General features: G+C 44.6%; 1 protein-coding gene across 2 annotated transcripts in view; it reads left to right on the forward strand.

The window, feature by feature from the left end:
• polrmt (polymerase (RNA) mitochondrial (DNA directed)) overlaps positions 1-19770 on the forward strand; it is a 50969-nt gene that overhangs the window by 1956 nt on the left and 29243 nt on the right. For both annotated transcript variants that reach the window (XR_011982700.1, XM_023844267.2), the window contains exons 4-8: positions 643-776; positions 11399-11585; positions 18051-18200; positions 19108-19275; positions 19382-19552. Coding sequence is in view for 1 of the 2 variants with exons in the window: in XM_023844267.2 (XP_023700035.2) it covers positions 643-776; positions 11399-11585; positions 18051-18200; positions 19108-19275; positions 19382-19552 (810 nt within the window). In the remaining variant the exon portion in view is untranslated. The remainder of the gene's footprint in view (positions 1-642; positions 777-11398; positions 11586-18050; positions 18201-19107; positions 19276-19381; positions 19553-19770) is intronic.

Raw genomic sequence — 19770 nt, forward strand, 5'->3', positions numbered from 1 at the left:
AGAAGATCCAGTCTGATATTGTATGTCAGTACTGTGTTAATGATGATTGCTTTCATTCTCTTGTTGCATTTTTGATTGAGACTGAGGACTAGAAATTAGTTAAGCACAGTTTGAAGTTATATTGTCAAGTATTGCGAGGAACACAGTGGAAATTCAATGCCACAGATGCAATATAGGGGGTAGGTGATTGTGGGCATGTGATCCGAATCAGCATAAGGTTTATTTGGACAAGTATGTTCGCACATAGAGGGGACTTGTCTCCGGTTGTCAGTGCTCACATACATACAGCAGGTACAGACACTGTAAAGATAAGAAGAGAGAGGAAGGAAGGAAGGAAGAATAAATGACCAAACCGAGAGAGAGAGAGAATGAATGAATGAACAAAGAAATAGAGAGAAAGGCAGGAAGATGAATGAATGAACAAAGAAATAGAGAAAGACAGAAAGAATTAATGAATGAACGAATGAACAGAGAGAGAGAGAAGTAGAGAAAGAAAGAAAGAGGACCATGGAGAAGAGAGAGAGGAGAACAATCAGTGCAATAAAGACAAAGAGTGCAATATAAGAATAAGGGAAGAATGAATAAGTAAGAAATAGGTGATGCGATGGGGATAAGTGAACTAACTTGCCTTGTCCTTTGTAGGGCTCCATGAGCCAGATCGGTCGGCTCTTCATCATGGTGGAAGAAGCCGGGCTGAAGCCCAACCTCACCACCTACAGCGCCGCCCTGGAGTGCATGGGCCGTAATGCAAGTTGCTCCCCACGAGTCATTGGCAGGTAAAGCCTATCCAACAGCCATGCGTATACCAATCTGTGCTGCATTTCTGATAGGACAGCGGTGATTGCTTAGTGTCAGTTACCTGCAGTGCTTGTTTATCTTAACTGGTGCAGCCTCCCGAATACAGGTTCCCAGTAGATGACAGGAAGTTAATGTCAAGTAGAATAGGAACGAGCACCAAACAATTCCATTAGCTTGGCTACTTGTTAGGGCAAATCACTGAATTTTTGTCTTGAAGGGTCAGTACTGTTCTAAATTATATAGCTATATTTTAGCTTTATAAATTAAAAAACAGGTACAGTAATTGCAAAATAGATTACATGCAGGGTGGCCAAACTAGAGGGTTCACGTTGGATTGAGTATGACACATTTCAGTCAGATAATGATGGTAAAAATAGTTTGCATATTTAAATCGCATTTGTGCCGTTCCTTCTCATCCCTTTGGTCAGTCTGAGACAGTAGACTAAGAGATTCACTCCAGCGACTCCAGTTCTGTAATGATTTACCAAGACATTCCCGCCGCTGCTGTGGAAATGTTCTTATAATCACACGTTATCAGTGATCGCCACCAGGGGTCAGCACCTCCCTTCTTGTATCCTCATTTAATAACCCTCCCTCCCTCCCCCACCACCACAAGAACCACAGACTATCCTAGGCAAATATTTAATTTCTAGATTGGATGTGATTGCTGTGATTTTAACATCTTAATTCCCAGAGACTATTACTCTGAGTAGTAGATATTAATGAACTCAATTAACATAACATTCTAAGTTTAGTCATGCTTAGGATAGAGTTTTAAAACCACTAGAGCTTTTAAATTTTGCTACACCTCAACCCTTACAATCTTCTTATTTTTCCAAACCATGTTCCCCTGTCATCTGTATCGTGAAGTTTGCGCTGTCAGTGATTGTCAGGTTTTGTCATTGATAAACGGTTTGCGGATATACAAATGCCGTAGGAACTGGCTGCTCCCCCAAAGCCTTTGACTTCCGAAGGTCGCCGTTTGTAATCGGGAGGGTCCGTCCATTCCCTCGAGTATGCGGCTGTTCCAAGGTCTTGTTCTGTACAGCGGCGGCACAAGGGCCGAGTCTTTCAATAGGGATTTGGACGTGGCAAAGACTTTTCGTCTGCCTTTGCTCTCTGGCTACGGCTAAACACCAATAGCCAGGAATAGTTACAGCTGTTAATGCCCAGAGCAGGCGAGGCGGCCTGTTTCTGCAGTGCGTTTTTGGAATCCTCTTTACCTTTTCCGAATTTCCATAATTAGCATGTTCATCATGTCGCTTTGCTTTAATTATCAGCATTTCTGCTCCTCTTTTCCTAATCATTTTCCCCTGTAATGTCACTTAAATATAAAAAGTGATGAGTAAACCTAGGATTAACGCCGCTTTGCTTACTCAGCCTTAAGCTCCTACCATGCCTTTTCTGTCCTTAGTCGTGCTGTCTTATGTACTGTATGACTTCAGGTTATCATAAGGCACTGTGGATTCAGCGGCGTAGACATCCTGTCCAGTATTGATTACTTTACGCAATTTATCATCCACTGTTTTTTTTTCTTTAATTCTGGTTTAAACTGGTTCCCTGCTATTTTACATTTTTATATAACTACAATGTTGAATCAATGCTAATATTAAAAGTGGTGCTCTGGATTGACCTTATCTATTCTCCGTCAGTTTTACATACTTGGATCATGTTTCACTTTTATTGCCGTCACAAGAGACAATAGACATTAACTCCTGTCAGTCTGTCTTTGTAGACCGACCTGTGATGACGAGGTTCCATTTGTGTCTCAGTGAGCCCACTGTAATGCTTAATGCTCAGTATATTGTTCTTCAAGGAGCAGACAGGTAATCTGTTAGCGGGGTCGGTGCTGAGCTCTTACTGGTGCTTTGCACTGGAATGATTTCTTCCCCCTTGCATTTAAAGGAGATTTATACACAGAGTTGGGTAGTTCAGATCCAGAGAGTAAAAATCCAGACCAAGATTTTGTTTCATCCAACCAGTTAAGCGTAAAGAGTCACAGTCACGAGTACTCAGCGGGTTGGTTGAAACAAAATCCCGGTCTGGACTTTTACTCTCTGGACCTGAATTACACAATTAATGCATGTATTCAAGTATAGTAATAGTGCCATGAAGTAGACATTGAGTTATCAGTGCAAACCGGGGCCTTTAAGAGTATTTTAATCTCCCATTACCTCTGTATAGTGAGGCGCCTCAGTTTAGCTCTACTATTTTGGAAACATGGATTTAAAAAAGAAATGATAAAGAAAGGGTAACTCTGCATTTTGTTTTATTACTGCCATGTCATTTAAAGAGTAGTATTCTCAGGGGCATGTGGTGTTATTTCAAAGTAGTGTAGTTGGAAACCTTGAGGGAGAGCTCTCTGCCGTGTCCGCCGCTCCCCTCCAGGTGAATTACCCGCTCCTTAATGCGTCCACTCCATCATTTCATATATCGACAGGGATTCTTCGCCGCCTGATCGTAATTCTGCCGCATGTGCAGCTTAAATGGGTTCGTCTCTAGTGGGGTCAGTGTGGCTGGTGTGTATTAAAAAGAAAAATGGCCGGAAGGAAGGTTCCTGGCACGCTCCTAGGTATCCGCCCGAGATTCCCAATTATCCGGATGTGGTGAACTTCATGGAGAAGCATAGTCCCCCTGTGAAGATAAGCGTAGCTGCTTTCGGTATTAATGGACTTGCTGGTCGGTTGCAGTCAGGGCTCTGATTAAGGGAAGCCCTCGCAGGTATAATCACCCAGTAATCCCTCAGCTGGGGGGGGGGGGGGGGGGCTGGGGGTGAGCGTGCTGCCTTGGTAATGCTCACCTGCTCATCCAGTGCGGTCAGGGTAAGCAGGCAGAGCTGCAGGCCATCTCACGTGTGCAGTGTCACTGGTTCCGGGACAGTCATCAGCTCTGCTGTAATTACCCCGGTGTGACTGCAGACCTGTTTTCTGTTTGACGGTGACGCAGACGGTGTATATACATGAGTACACATTCATCACCATCCCATCTGTCGTTCTCATGCCTTACATCGGTGGTTTTCAGCCCTTCTTTAACTGAGCCCCCTGTACCACTAGTGGGTGATCATATACTGTAAACTGGGGAGCCCACCTTGAATCATTTTTGACTTTGAACAAAAAGGTTCCCCTTGATTTGTTGTAATTCTGAATAGAAGATCTTTCACTCTAGAATATTTTTGTGTATTTGTTTTCAAGTGAAAAGGCGAAGCTCTCGATTTACCAGTCGATCTACGTTCCTACCCTCACCTATGGTCACGAGCTGTGGGTAGTGACCGAAAGAACGAGATCGCGAGTGCAAGCGGCCGAAATGAGTTTCCTCCGCAGGGTGGCTGGGCTCTCCCTTAGAGATAGGGTGAGGAGCTCGGTCATTCGGGAGGGACTCAGAGTAGAGCCGCTGCTCCTCCGCATCGAGAGGAGTCAGATGAGGTGGCTCGGGCATCTGATTAGGATGCCTCCTGGGCGCCTCCCTGGTGAGGTGTTCCGGGCATGTCCCACTGGGAGGAGGCCCCGGGGAAGACCCAGGACACGCTGGAGGGACTATGTCTCTCGGCTGGCCTGGGAACGCCTCGGGATCCCCCCAGAGGAGCTGGATGAAGTGGCCGGGGAGAGGGAAGTCTGAGTTTCCCTGCTGAGACTGCTGCCCCCGCGACCCGACCTCGGATAAGCGGGAGAAAATGGATGGATGGATGGATGGTTTTCAAGTGATGATTATTTCGACATTAATGATCTTACGCGAAACTACAGTAAGTACCTACCTATTTGTGTGCTAACCACGTCTTCCAGACTCTGTTTTTTCCATGTTTAAACTATTGATTGTAACTAGAGTCTCCCAGTAGAGCAGACGTTGTAATAGTGGTTGATCTTGCTAATGGTAGCTCGATGTCGTTCAGATTTGTAAACTCGTCCCGCTGAAGTTTGAAGAGCTTAGAAATAAGACACGCGAGGTGTTTTATCATTGTCGGGTCAGTGACTGGTCCCCCTTTTTGTTCATCTTTATACTCTGGTTATGATGGACTTACATTTTCTATGTGCAGTCTCCCTTTTTACAGTTTATACACATAAAAGCAAGGTTGGGGAAACGGTCTCTATAGATATAAAAAAACATCCCCTGTCTTTAATATCTCTGGTAAGACGTGCTTGTTTCTCTGTGTCACATTGGGGATACATGTTGCTGGCTTGCTTTGATAAACTCCTAGGCATTTGTTTCATTTAGCAGTTTGTGTTCTTATCCTCCCAAAAACAGTAGTGTAGTGTTAGAAAGTAGTGTTAGATATCAGTGTTAATTCCTGTTCCCCAATGCTGGCTAGCTTGAATTATAGCATGTGAGAACTGTGACTAATATTCTTGTTTGTGAATTTTTCCATCAGATATGGGTGATCACTCCCCTGATCCATAAGTTCTTGTGCTATGAGCGCACATTTTGTTTTTAGTGAGGCGGCAGAGAAATGGGAAAATAAGAGACTGATTCTGGCCGGGTCAGTTACAGTGTATATAAGAGCCGTGGTCACAGAGGTGTCTCTATCCGCCATAGATGGGTGGCACTTTGGGACAAAAATAGTCTTATTCTACATCTCAGGTTTTTTTCATTTCTCCTCCCCGCAGGGTAGGGTAACATTCCAGGTTATAGCTTGGAAGCAACGCTTCAGGTACCGTTCGCTCCACAATTGACCATTTAACAAATTAACTAAATGTTTCTGTCAGGTGGTCAGCTGCCATGATTAGTCAACGTAGTCAATCAGATCGTCATTGAAAATGGGTCGACGTCAACATTTTAAATTGACGGATATTTTTTTTAAAAAAATAAATAAATAAAATTGCCTATATGATTTCTAAAATGCTTCAGTTCACTATAACAAGTGTTTTCCTTTTATATCACTATGTAATTATGGGAGTAGTTGAAATTATCCCAAAATAAAAAGGTGGCTTTACGCTGTGCAAAGTGCGATGGCGTACCACGGCGGTACGAGCACTGTGTTGCACAGGAAAATGCACAGGCGCTATTATGGATGATGGACGGAAAGACCTAGATAAAAGCATCCTATGTGCTGTCTATTCATGTTTATTAAATTAGCATCGGAATGGAGAGCTTTTTAATATCTTTTGTCCTTGTAGCCGCTAAATGCACTCATTATTAAAGCCATAAAGTTGTCTGCCTGCTACTTAGAATCTCAACTGAATAAGTGTTTGTGAAAATGTTTAGGCTAAAACCTGGCCTTATTCTAAGTTGATTGATGGTGCCAGTCTGTGCGTTTGTGCACATTGGACTTGTTGGGACCCGTGTTGTTTTTGTGAACTAAAACTGAAGTGAAAACGGATGCTAAATTTAAAGAACATTTGTGAACTGAAATGAAAATGAAAAGCATATTTCCAAAAAAAAGTGTGTTGGACTGCAAAAAGTACCACCACATCACCAAGATTTTTTTACCTTGTTTAACCACAGTATCTCCTCTTTTACAAGATGTTGTGGCTGCTGATCAGTCCCTTCCTTCATTGCAACTTCAGTGTTTATTTCTTGTGTTGCATGTGGCGTCCTCCGCTAACTGAATTTACTAAGCATGAGTATGCGCCAAAATTATACAGATTGCTAACTTTTGGGCATCACAATTAGTAGGCATACTACTAATCTGCTTGTTGAATTGTGGGCAAAAATTAATGTTCGTAGAGTGCCAAAAAGTACATTATCTAAAGTCCTGCAATTGCATACAGCTTGTTGTTCTCGAAATAAAATTAACTTAAACAGTCAAGTTAATTTTCTGGAGGAAAATTAATCATTTAGATTAATCGACCTATCGATAGAATAGTCAATAGATTAATCTATAGAAAAATAGTTGTCTGACAGCCCTAGTCAGCTTTACCTGAAGTGTTTCATTAAGGCTGTGAAATGGAGCCCTGTTGAGTCTGGGTGGTTTGATATTTTCAAAGATGATGGTAGCTTATTTTCTGGCTGTGACGTTTTTGTTTCACTTTGCCTCAGAAAACATAAATATTTCTAAACCTGTGGTCAATGCTATGGTGAATTCTTCTGGACACTTCTGATCAAAATGCAATTTTTGCCACATACGTGGTATCTAAAAACATAGCGTACGTAGTTATTTTTTCTGAATCAAAACATTTTGCCTCGGATACAGACGTGTCTTACCATGGATCCCTAATCTAAAGCCCTAACTGAGAAACAATAGCAGTGACAGACTTACAGTGACTACAGTGCAGCAATTTGCCTTTCTAATCAGTATGTATGTTTTTTTTTTTTTTATATATATAAAAATACATGTGCCTGTATAAACATGACCTTTGCATTATTCAGAGGGATAACCTTAATACGCTTCAGCATATTTTCTACACCGTGCGCTTTCAGGAGGCTTAAAATACGAATGAATGATGATATTTATCTAGCCTGGTACAGTGGGGTAGCATGGGGGTGGTATGGGTCGTGGCGGGCTGGGGGGGGTAGAGGGTGCGCCTCAGCAGCTAATTTAAACATGTGTGGTCAACAGTGCACCTGTGGGACGGGGGCCGTTGTACCAAGGACAGGGGAGTTACTTCAACAGAAGAACAGCTCCAGTCTGGCTAGTCCACACGTATCACGCATTTCCAAATGCCTCCAGAAGGTGGCAGCGTGCAGGAGCTCAGCTGGCTTCAGCGTTTTCCATGATGCCATAGCATGTCCCCGTCCTCCTCCGTCTCCCCGGTTCTGTCTCCAGCTCCCTCCCGTCGTCTGCCTGGGTGTCCTTGCCTCATTTATAGTCCACACGGCTGTCTTGCCACCATATGCCATTTGAAGCGAAAGGCTTTGCTTTCTCGTTCTTATCTAGGTGCTCTCCATCTGCCTCATTTCTGTGTTATCTCCTGCCCTCTTTTTGTTAGTGGGTGCACACACACACACACACACGCACACACACACACACACGCACACACACACACACATGCACAGACAGAATATGGCATAATCTCTTCCTTATAAAAGGTTTCTGATATGAAATGATCTGGGATTTGATTCCGTGAGCCTTCATGCTGGGATCATATTCACATTTAAACAAGTGTCTGCCTTAAAGATTTGGGATAGTAAGTGATTTTGAAATATCCAGCAACCCAATGACTAATGGTTATTTTTTTTAGTCTATAAGCCATTAAAATATAATTTCCTATAGAAGATAATGACTTGTTTATTCACTCTCTGTCTTACCAAAGATATTAAGGACAGGGGATTTTTTTCAAAGATCTCTAGAGACTGTTTCCCCACCCTTTCTTTTACATGCGTTTTGCCTGACTTACAGTAGAGGGCAGTATGGATAAGCGGAATACTCACTCTGAATACTCAGGAGCTCTGTGCAGGAACTCAGATCTCTTGTGTTGCAATGATCTGTAATTCAGCACATTGTATGTACCTGTGTGCTCTTTGTTATTGCATGCAAATGCTCGGATGTCACGTGCCCTTCTGTGTAGTACGAGCAACTTACAGCAAATTTGAGTTGAATTATTGATATTGCATTTTTGTACAGCAGACTCATTTAATGAACATGCTGGCCATCAATTTTAGGTCACACCTTATCATAAAGCTACAAGATCATCACTGAGCGGCATAATTTAATCTGTCACTGGATCACCTATGCAGCTTGTATAGTATATATCCTTAATTGAGGCCTAGTGTTAGTCTCTGAGCTTGAACTTTCCAGTTTCTCTTTAGTTTTGTCTTGCTTTTGGGACATTGAGAGCTTCGCTGAGGCCTACAGCTCTTTTCATCAGCTTCCTTTGCTCTTACTCTGGTATAAATGCAGCAAGAATTTACTTGTGGGTTTTTCTGATCGCAGTGATCACTTTCTGTCACAGTTGTAGAATGTTAGCACTTGACTCATAAGAAGGATATACATTCTTCTTGATCGACCAGACTGAGGTTCAGTGACTGAGTGTTGGAAGATGCATGAGCCACATCCTTATTTGGCTGACAAATGATGTACGGAACAATCTGGCGTTCAGCTCGTTGTTAGGGGGCTACAGATGACCTTGCATATTTTTGAATGAGTAAGAAGCGAAGGAGACCATGGGAAAAATGGGCCGTGTAAAACCATGGCGATAAACAAAAGCACCTTTTTGTGCTGTGGCTGAATGCTGCATGTTATTTTTTTGTGCATCGACTGGAGGGAAGTGTAAAAACTGTCCCGAAATCGCTTCAGATTCAGTTTATCATTACTCTAGCCTGAAATGCCATCCATCAATCCATCCATCTTCTACTGTTAATCCTGGGCCGGGTTGCAGGGGCAGCAGTCTGAGCAGGAATGCCCGGGTCTCCCCCTCTCCAGCCACCTCCTCCAACTCTTCTGGCAGGATCTGTAAGGCTGAACCCAGATACTTTGCAAAGGAAATGTATTTCTGCCGCTTGTATCCGTGATCTCATTCTTTCGGTCACTACCCAAAGCTCGTGACCATATGTGAGGGTAGGAACATAGACCAACTGAAAAATCAATAGCTCCGCTCTCTCTTTATCACGACAGAATGGAATGATGTGTGCATACTGTAACTGCTGACGCTGCACCAGTCTGCCTGTCCATCTCCCGTTCCCTTCTTCCCACTCATGAACAAGACCCCGTGATACTTCAACTCCTCCGGTGGGGGCAGTAACTCATCCCTAACTTGGAGAGAGCAGCCCGCCCATTTGTGGTTGAGAGTCATGACCTCAGACTTGGAGGTGCTGCTCCTCATCCCAGCCACCTCACACTCGGCTGCAAACCGTTCCAGTGCATGTCACAGGTCACAGCCCGATGACGCCAACAGGACCACATCATCTTCAAAAAGCAAAGACGTGATCCTGAGGTTGCGAACTGGACCCCCTCTGCCAGTTGGGTACAGCAAGAAATTGAGTCCATAAAGGTTATGAGCAGAATCAGGGACTAAGGGCAGCCCTGGCTGAGTCCACCATCCATAGGGAATGAGCCTGACTTACTGCCCGCAACGCAAACCAAGCTCTCGCTCTGGTCAAACAGGGATCTAATGGCCCGTAATAACTGACCCTGCACAACATACTCCCAAAGCATCCCCCCTCCCCAGGACCCCCCCAAGGGGCATGGCCGTGTGCCTTTTCCAAGTCTACAAAACACATGTAGACTGATTGTGCAAACTCCCATGAACCCTCCAGTATCCATGTGAGGGTGTAGAGCTGGTCCAGTGATCCGTGACCAGGACGGAATCCGCATTGTTTCTCCTGGATCCGTGGCTTGACCATTGGGCGGATCACCGCTCGTCCAGGCCTAATGTCTCCAGCCTCCCTTGGGATGCAAGAGAAGTTCCGCTGGAGGTGCCAGGACTATCCGGCATCTTCCCCGCCACTGGATCCAACTCGCCACCAGGTGATGAGCAGTTGACAGCTTGGCTTCCGACTTCACCCAAGTGTCCAAAACGTTGTCGCAGATCCGATAATGCAATTGCAAAACTGATCATCGAGCTGCGGTCTAGGGTCCTCTGGTGGCAGATGTACTGAGCAACACACACTTATGTTCAAATATAGTTTTCATTATTATACAAATTGTGGTTAGTACATAAATTCAGTAACAGAACACTACTCAGGTTCACATCAGTCAGGCCATTCCTCCCAATCACACTCTTCTCATGGGAGCATTAAAGTCTGCTAGAAGAATGATGGAGTCCTTCCAGCACTCCCTCCAAGACCTCCAAAAAGGCCGGAAACACTGAGCTGGTGTTCGGTGCATAAGCACAAACAACTGTCAGAGCCCGTCCCCCACCTCGAAGTCGAAGGGAGGTGACCCTTTTGTTTACCAGGCTGAACTGCAGCATACTGGCACCAATCCCGGGGGCTGCCCGGTGCTTCTCATTAAGAGTAACACCAGAGTGGAATACAGTCCAGCCCCTCTCCAGGGACCAACCTATGCTGTGCTTTTATTCTTTTTAAAACCGCACTGAAATTATCTATTGAAATGCAAGGATTTTTCAGTGGTTCGACCAAATATTTAAATTTCACCCTCAATTTTCTCAGCTTACAAATAAACCCACTAAACTGGTACCAAAATAATGCTTGAAATGCAAAGTTTTCTGGTGATATTTTGTATGAATGTGAGATCCACACTCATCAGGTCAGGGTTTATTCTGATTGCAATATCTCAAAAACTGCTCAAGATAACGAGTTGATTTTTTTGTATTCATTTGGTATCAAAATAAAAATTTTCTGTCTAATTAAAGGTAACCATTTTTCATTTCTTACCTGCTGGTACCTATATTATATTTTTTTTTTCCTTCAGATTTTGTCCATCATTTCACTATAAGTAGTGATGACTAAATGAAGCCTGTAATTTTTCACCCCAGTAGATGGTACTTTTCACTTGCTTCGAGCCATTTTTTTTTTTTAAACAGACAGCACCATCTAGTGGGGTCAGAAAATATAGCAAGTGGTTCATGAAGTTTCATTTAGCCACCGCTAGGCTATGAGTATTCTCATAGTGTCTCTTGGGCTGAACTTGGCCCAGAGATAAAGAAAGTGAACACTTGTATTTCTAAAGGAACCAGGTTTCCAGATATATGAACCTTCTATACTGGTTAAGGTTTCATAGGTGAGCTGATGTCACTCTATCTAGAGCATCCTCATTCTTCCCATACAGATGTCTGCAGCAGCTGAAGCAGGATGGCCTCTCCTTGGACGACCTGTTCCGGCAGTGTGCCTTCCGGCAGGATGAGAGGGAGATGGTGCTGAAGGCGGTCCAGGTGGTCGAACCGGATTTCCGGCCCAGTACAGACACCACCCAGCACATGTGTTCGTCACCTCTGGTCCAGGACTTTTACAGCAAGGTACTGCTCCTCCACACACCCGTGGTATCGCTGATTTCTCCCTGGGAAGATTCCACATAAGCCGCTTAAGCTCTCCTAATTTAATCCCGTAACACGGCGTCAGAATTCGCTGAAGCCATTGCTGTTTGTTGCAGACGATGATAATGGAATCACAGACCTTGGTGATGTTTACTGTGACTCAGCACTGAGGAGTAGCAGCATGAATGAAACGGCTTTTCCATTTATAAGACGTATAAATGCCTGCTTTAGGGTTCTGGGCAGGGGCGTCGGGAGGCAGGGATACCCACCACTTGACAGGGGCCTTTGAATATGGAAAATTGTACGTACGCCCCTTGATTCCGGGAGTCTTTGCACCTCCAATACTACATTAAATCCTGTGTAGAGGAATACGGTCATAGATTTTATGCTATACACTGGAAGTACCAACTGTGTTCAAGATTATGTGTTTATATGCCCCTTAACCCCAGATATTTATTGTTATCCAGAGATTTAAAGTTTCGGGGGCTGATGGGAAATGTCAAGGCTACTGACAGATCAGTTTCGCTCCTTGATGTAGTTCGAGCAGATTGTTGAGTGGGGATCAAAGAAAGGGTGTAAGCACCACCGACAGGGAGCCCCCCGGGGCCCGATAGCTCTGTGGAAGATCCCGGAACACCACGGAGACGTTATCGGCGGCAAGGTGAGCCCGAGTGCTTCCAGAGAGAGAGCCTGGTGCGCTGGGCCGTGCCAGCGAGCGGCTGATTGTCAGGCCTCTCACAGCGTGTTCCCAGGCTATTTTTAGCACGGCGGTATTATCAGGGGGCGCCGCTCACCCGGTTCGCACGATTGGCTAACGAGCCTCAAGAGCGAGTATTTTTATCTAGGTGCTCAGCACTTCTGTGAGTCTTTGATTGGTGGATGGTGAATGTGGCATGGTAATGGGGGGGTAGGGGCCTCGTTTCGAGTGTGTAAACACGAGGGCGCCTTGAGACGGCGCGGGCGGCGAAAGGGAAGCCGTAGCTGTTTGTGCGGAATGGGATTTCCGTGCTGTCGGAAGTCACTTGTCGTGGAGTTAATCGGTGACAGATGCATCAAAGTCCAGCTTCTGAAAACAGCCATCACTGCATTCCCATGCCTGCATCAAAGCTCCTTTATCGACATGAGAAAATCGGCGCTTGTCTGTCTTTCTCTCTGTCCTTTGAGAAAAATGCAAGAAAAAAGCTGCCTTTCTGTTTGCACAGTTTCTATCAGAAGTTTGCTATTTATAGTTTAGCTTCTTGGATAGATATCAAATAAATGCCATGTTTAATTAGGACATAATTTACATTTTCCATTAACATATTTAGCAGATGCTTTTGTCTAAAGCCATGTACAAGTGAGGAAAATGGCACATTGCAAACATTCATGCTGTTTAGCAGTCAACTAGGCATAAGTGCGGCTAGACTGAGGTTGCAATGAACACCCAGGTATGAGTGTAAGCAGTATCAGAGCAGGAGATACACAACAATTACTCAATAACCATTAACAAATTAAGAAGCTAATAAGACTATTCAAGGGCCACTAAGTTACAATCAGGGAATGTAAAGATCATCAGGTTTGTAGAGGAATTCATGGAACAATTGGATCTTGAGGGAGTCTGATGACCGGATGTGGTTCAGCAGCTCATTCTACCACCGAGGAACCACACAGGAGAACTTCTGTAGTGACGCTCCTCACGTGGCGGAGGAGCTCCAAGCGACGTTGGCTTGCTGATGGTAGTGGGCTGGGTGGGGTGTAGGTCCCAGGGAGCCTCCTGATGGAGATGGGTGCCTATTCATTGATGGACCTGTAAGTCAGCACCAAGAACTTGAACTGACAAGGAGGGGTGTGACATGAGAAGGTTTAGGGTGAATGAATATCAGACGTGCTGCTGTGTTTGGAATCATCTGCAGTGGTCTGAGAGCACAAGCTGGTAGCAGTAGTCTAGTTATGAGGTAACAGGCGCTGGACCTAGAAGCGGAGCTGCATACCGAGACGGAGAAGGTCTGACTTTCCTGATGTTATACAGGGTTATACAGAAAGGCTGTGATACACAAGGTTATACAGAGTAATTGAAATTTACAGGCCTTGGGCCGTTATAGCTGCGTTGCTCTTAAAGCATAATATTTCAGTCCCTGAACGAACAGGAAGAGACGCATAAAATAATTCCTTGTATAAAATAATTTGGAGTTCCACAATGGTGTGGTGGTCAGCACTGTCGCCACACACCTCTGGGACCAGGGTTTGAGTCTCCGCCAGGACTCCATGTGTGTGGAGTTTGCATGTTCTGCCCGTGTCGTCGTGGGGTCTCCTCCGGGTGCTCTGGTTTCCCCCCTACAGTCCAAAGACATGCTGAGGTTGATTGGTGTTACCAGATTGCTCATATGAGTGCTTGTGTGAGTGAATGGTGTGTCTGTGTGCCCTGTGATGGGTTGGCGCCCCATCCTGGGTTGTTCCCTGCCTTGCTCTAATAGCCTCCAGACCCCCTGCGACCCTGAATTGGGCAAGCGGTTACAGAAAATGGATGGATAAAATAATTCTCAAGTTGAAATTTACGTTTCTTTTTATCATCATAGTCCTGGAAAACGAACACTTGTTCATCCATCATTTTCCATACCTGTACAAATGTATAATGCCGATTTTTGCCCGTGATCGGCAGTAGGTGAGGAGCAGCTGAAATGCAGCAAAGTTCTATGATGCCTTTTGAGGTGCCGGGGTTACGCCTCAGGTGCTCCGGCCCCCCCCTCAAAGTTGTTTTGCGGGAATCGGGAACGACGGTGGCCCCCATCTGCTTCCCCAGCATCGCGGCTGCGGGTCGCCCCCACCACGAGGCGTGACACACACTCACACACGTTCCGCCGCATCCCAAAGCACCACCCTCAACACCGGCAGGTTAAGGCACCCAATCCGTCTTGTTGAAATCTAAAATAAAATATATATATACGAATGCATTATTCTGTTTTGTGAAAATTCGCATTAATGAACAAACTCATTATTTTCTTCCCTAAATCGGTGGTGGCTGGAGGCAGGCACAGATACATTTATCAAGCTTTCTGGTGCCCATTTCCTTGTGGGTTTCAGTGACGCTCCAGTCCAGCCATGATACGGGATAGTGAACTAGTTTCCAGCCTAATGTTTCTGTTTATTATGCCTGATTCTCTTCATGCTTCCTGGAGGACAAATTGTGCTTTTCTGTCTCCTTGATTAATAAGGACCCTACAGTACAACATCAGCTGTACTTTGACGCTTTACAAAATACTAGTATACACACTCGGAGCGTATGGCTGAGTCACACCAGCAGTGTCAGCAATTTCAGATCCAGAAACTACAAATCCAGACCAAGATTTTGTTTCTACCAACCAGTTGAGTATTCTGTGACAGTGACTGTCTATGCTTAACTGGTTGGTAGTAACAGAATCTTGGCCTGGATTTGCAGTTTCTGGACCTGAAATGCCCTACACTGCCCACCAGCACAAGGATGCATCACGTGACCAACACGGAATCTCCCCCTGTGATTTGGTAGCATTCTGTGCCTTTTGGTGACTGGGGTTTGGAATTTGTAAAAACTTAACAGAGAATGCAGAGGTCTTATAGCATATTAGCATATTAGCATGCCTGACCTTTTGAACTTCCTTGCATATGGATTATTAAAGCTCAAATAATAGAGCAACTAAGAACACTGATGCTTAGAGACCTCACAGTATCAAATGTATAAGATGTTTATTGGACGGCTAATTCAGGTCTAATTCAGTCAGATAAATGGAAATTAAACAAAAATAATAGGAATTACAGTACCTTTTATGTCCTTTGGATAATAGGAATTGCAGTATCTTTTATGTCCTTTGGATAATAGGAATTGCAGTATCTTTTACGCCCTTTGGATTTTTCCATCTTTTTTGTATAATTAGCAATTATATTTATGAATGACTTCTTTAGTTATTCATGAAAGTGACCTCTGATTCACGACCGTTCTTGGTGGTATGTGCTGGAGGAAGCTGGTAAAAGTATATAGCTGACAGCCACTCGTCTGGATTTGTTAAGAAATGTCACAACCTGCCTGAGATGGTGTCGGGTCTCCAAATCAGTCACTTACCAACCTCAATATGGAGAAGAGGAATGCTTATTTCAGCATGTTTCTGGAAGCTAAGGATGAGTAATAGGCCGTCACCAGCCAATGAGCAGGCAGAAGCTAAGGAGAAATGATAGGCCATCCCCAACCAATGAGCAGGCAGAAGCTAAGGAGAAGTGATAGGCCGTCCCCAGCCAATGAGCACGCAGAAACTAAGGAGAAGTGATCCATAGATGCCTATTTTAAAAGAATGTATATTATGACCTATATGCAGTGTGCTCTATAATGTTTGGAACAAAGACACATTTTTTCCTTGATTTACCTCTCTGCTCCACAGTTTAAAATTTCAAATCATCCAATTCAGACATGATTAAAGTGCACATTCCAGTTATTTGCATACATTTCGGCTTCACCATGTAGAAATGACAACACATTTTATACATCGTTCCCATCATTACAGCGAACCATAATGTTTGGAACATTTGGCTTCACAACTATTTGTGATACTCTGGTGTGTTTCATTGCTTCATTAGTGCAGGGATGAGATACCTAGGCTGGCTTCTACCATTTGGAATCTTTAGTTGCGGAAACTTCATGAACAGAAACACAGAGGCTACACTGTGAGATGCAAACCACTCGTTAACCACAGAAACAGGATGGGCAGATTATAGTTTGGACAAAAAGTATTTAAAAGAGTCTGCAGAACCTGCAGACCTTCCGGTCCTACCTTCTACAGAATGGTCTTATGGAGAGACGAGCCCAAGATTAACCTGTATGAGAGTAACCCGTACGAGAGTGATGGCTGGAGGAAAGTGTGGAGATGGAAAGAAACTGCCCAAGATTCAAAGCATATTGGCTCATCTGTTAAACACGGTGATGGGGGTGTTATGGTTTGGGCGTGAATGGCTTCCTCAGGTACTGGCACAGTTACCTTCACTGATGATGTAACTGCAGACGGCAGTCACACGGTGAATTCTGAGCTGTGTGGAAACATCTTATCTGGTCTAGTTCCAGTCAATGCCTCCAAACTCATTGGATGGCGCTTCGTTCTGCAAGAAGATAATGATCCCCAGACATACTGCTAAGGCAACACGGGAGTTTCTCAAAAGCTAAAAAATGGACAATTCTTGAATGGCCAAATCAGTCACCTGATTTTAAATCCAACTGCCTTCCATATGCCGAAGAGGAAGGGACAAGGCCCAAAACAAGCAGGAGCTGAAGGCGGCTGCATTAGAGGACTGGCAGAGCATCACCAGAGAAGATACTCAGCACCTGGTGATGCCCATGAATCACAGACTGCTTGAAGTAGCTGCATGCTAGGAATATGGAACAAAGTGCTAAGCATGACTGCTTTAATATACACACCACTGCTGTGGTGCAGACCATTATGGTGCCCTGAAATAGAGGAGCGGTAAAGAGCATGCACTGATTATAGTGTGTTGCCACACCCACCACCTCAGGGATGAGATACTGAGTGCAGCCATGCGGCGGGCGATACCTCAGAACCACACCAGTTCAAATGGGCCAGTGTGAGTTTTTTTTCCAGTGGCCGGAATGCCAGTCCTGCCACCAACCCCAAGTTTTTCCCCTGTTAGTCTGAGGACCTACTTATAGGGCTGGATGTAGATTAACATCATACCCAGGACTAAGCAATTGCAGGTTAAGGGCCCAACAGAGTAGAATCACTCTGGACATTCACGGGATTTGAACCAGCAACCTTCCGATTGGTGGCACAGATCCCCAGCCTCAGAGCCACCACACTACCCTGAAATAGAGGGACTATGTATAATTATATTAAAGTCTGGAATGTGCACTTTAATCATGTCTGAATAGTCTGATTTGAAATTACACACACATACACGTACATGGTACTGTGCAAAAGTCTTAGGAGGAGAAAGGAAATGAAATGATGCTTAAATGATCTTCATGTTGGTGTAAAACTGATATTACGCCTGTCAAAGTGTGTCAACTTAGCCATTTCAAACTCTCTGGTAAAATCACCCCAGTATTCCCAGCAAACATCTAATACACCCATGAGTTTTTTGACACTACCACTGGCACACCTGACTTTTTTAAGTAATTAAGTTAATTAATTAAGTGAGCTGGTGGAGAACAGAGGAAATCCTTGCTAGTTTTTATTGTTACCCTTAATTTGCATATGTTCTAATGCTAAATTGTGTTTTTGTTCTGAGCAAAAGTGCACTTACTACCCAAATAAATAGCTTTAAACATTTATTTTGGCTGCCTAAAACTTTTGCACAGCACTGTGTGTGTGTGTGTGCGTGCGTGCGTGCGTGCGTGCGTGCGTGCGTGCGTGCGTGCGTGCGTGCGTGTGTGTGTGTGTGTGCATATACATTATATACGGGTCTTTAGCTCAGCGTTTGTGTTCTTTGTTGCAGAGGGAAGAGGCCAGATTTCCGAAGCTCAGCTTCAGCCTATCTGAACTGCAGGAGAGATTTCAGCGGCAGCTGAGAATGGAGCAGGCTGCCTCGGTCACCATTGACTCTGTGGAGGCTTCCAAACCCATTACGGAGAGCCAGGCCAGGATGGTGGGTGCAACTCCTCTGGAGAAGCTGCTTCTAGTGGCTCTTCCTTACAGACGCAGCCCTGCCACCACATCTGAAGGATGTGGGCCAGTACTGACTGATGCTTGCTGTCACCTGAGAGTGTTCATGTTAGCAGTTCTTATTTGTTTCTGTGGTTCCTCACCCAATGAGAGTGAGTTGCTACTTGTTATTAGTTTAATTTCAAAGTTTTGAGCAAGTGGGTGATCCGAGGTGATAGTGCTGCATTTCCAAGTGGATATAGGGTGTAATCATCTATTACAGTGTTTCCCAACCCAGTTTGGGGGGTACCCCGAGACAGTCCGCATTTTCCAACACACCTGTAGCAGGTATTTGGTGTTCCTGGTTGACTGGGAGCTGGGAGGGAGCGTCCCCAAAGACTGGGGTGCGTAACACTGATCTATTATAATGCAGCCTCCCAGAGCAGGCTGTGAATCACCTTCAGCAATAGGGGCTGTTTTGTCCTCCAAGCTAAACGAATCAAGACTGACCTACTTTCAGATTTGGGGCTTTCGTTTGCCATCCTCCTCTGATCTTATTTGCACAAACACTTGTCCATCCATCCACTTTTTGTAGACTTGTTATCCATTCAAGGCTGTAGTACTTTTGAGATATGTGAATTAGTGTTGGTTCATGCCTGGTCTTTAGCATTGTAAAGAGATAGTTTATTTGCTAGTGGAATGAGTGAAACTTATTATGGTCTCTTTTCAGTTTTATAATTTCTCCAACACAGTGTGTTAATTCACACCGTTCCTACGGGGCAGTACAGCTATACTCAAAACACCTGATACTGCTGGGCCTGATGTTATAATTGCCCTCCCACGTTTTGTTCCAGTTCAATATTCCAGTCTCTAGGTAGCTAATTAGTTAATCGACTAACGCGCTGTTTCAGCGGGAGTTACTGGAAGTGCTGCGTTCCCATTGGCGCAAAGCCCTCCTCCAGGCTCTCAAAGAAGCCAAAGTGATCCTGGGCCACAGCAGCCAGAAGAGTGGGAAGATGAACCTCTACCCGTACTTGTGTCTGCTGGACAACGACGAGTACGTGGACATCATGTTGCAGGTACGGACTGAGTTAACGCCTGCCGTTGTCCGACAGGGAGGCCTCTCCACACGCTTGAACCATCGCGCCATCTACATTAACATTTCCCAAACCTCTCCTTCCAAAGGGTCTATGCGAATTGGCGCCCAACGGAGAAACCCTGGTGATGTTCGCCAGCTCCTTGGGCCACAAAGTGTACAACAAGTACATCATCCAGCAGAAGAACAACAGCCAGATGGTGGACAAGCTGAGAAACATCTATAATGACTATGCTGAGCTGCTGGCCAAGGACACTGAGGTGTGGCTCTCTGTGACCAGCTCTGCTGTTTATCTTACAGTTGGATCTCCTCCCAGACCAGTTATTTAATGTCTTTGAGATCTGGGCATGAATAGGAATATTTTGTGTGTTGTTTGATTTCTGTGATTTTTGCAACTGACAGTACCACTGGCTTTACTTTGTCTTTCACTGTAAGGGACACTTTTTTCCAAAGACTTATTTTTGTTCTCATTCTGTTT

The sequence above is a fragment of the Paramormyrops kingsleyae genome, chromosome 15 (genome assembly GCF_048594095.1).
Source record: "Paramormyrops kingsleyae isolate MSU_618 chromosome 15, PKINGS_0.4, whole genome shotgun sequence".
NCBI classification, from domain to species: domain Eukaryota; kingdom Metazoa; phylum Chordata; class Actinopteri; order Osteoglossiformes; family Mormyridae; genus Paramormyrops; species Paramormyrops kingsleyae.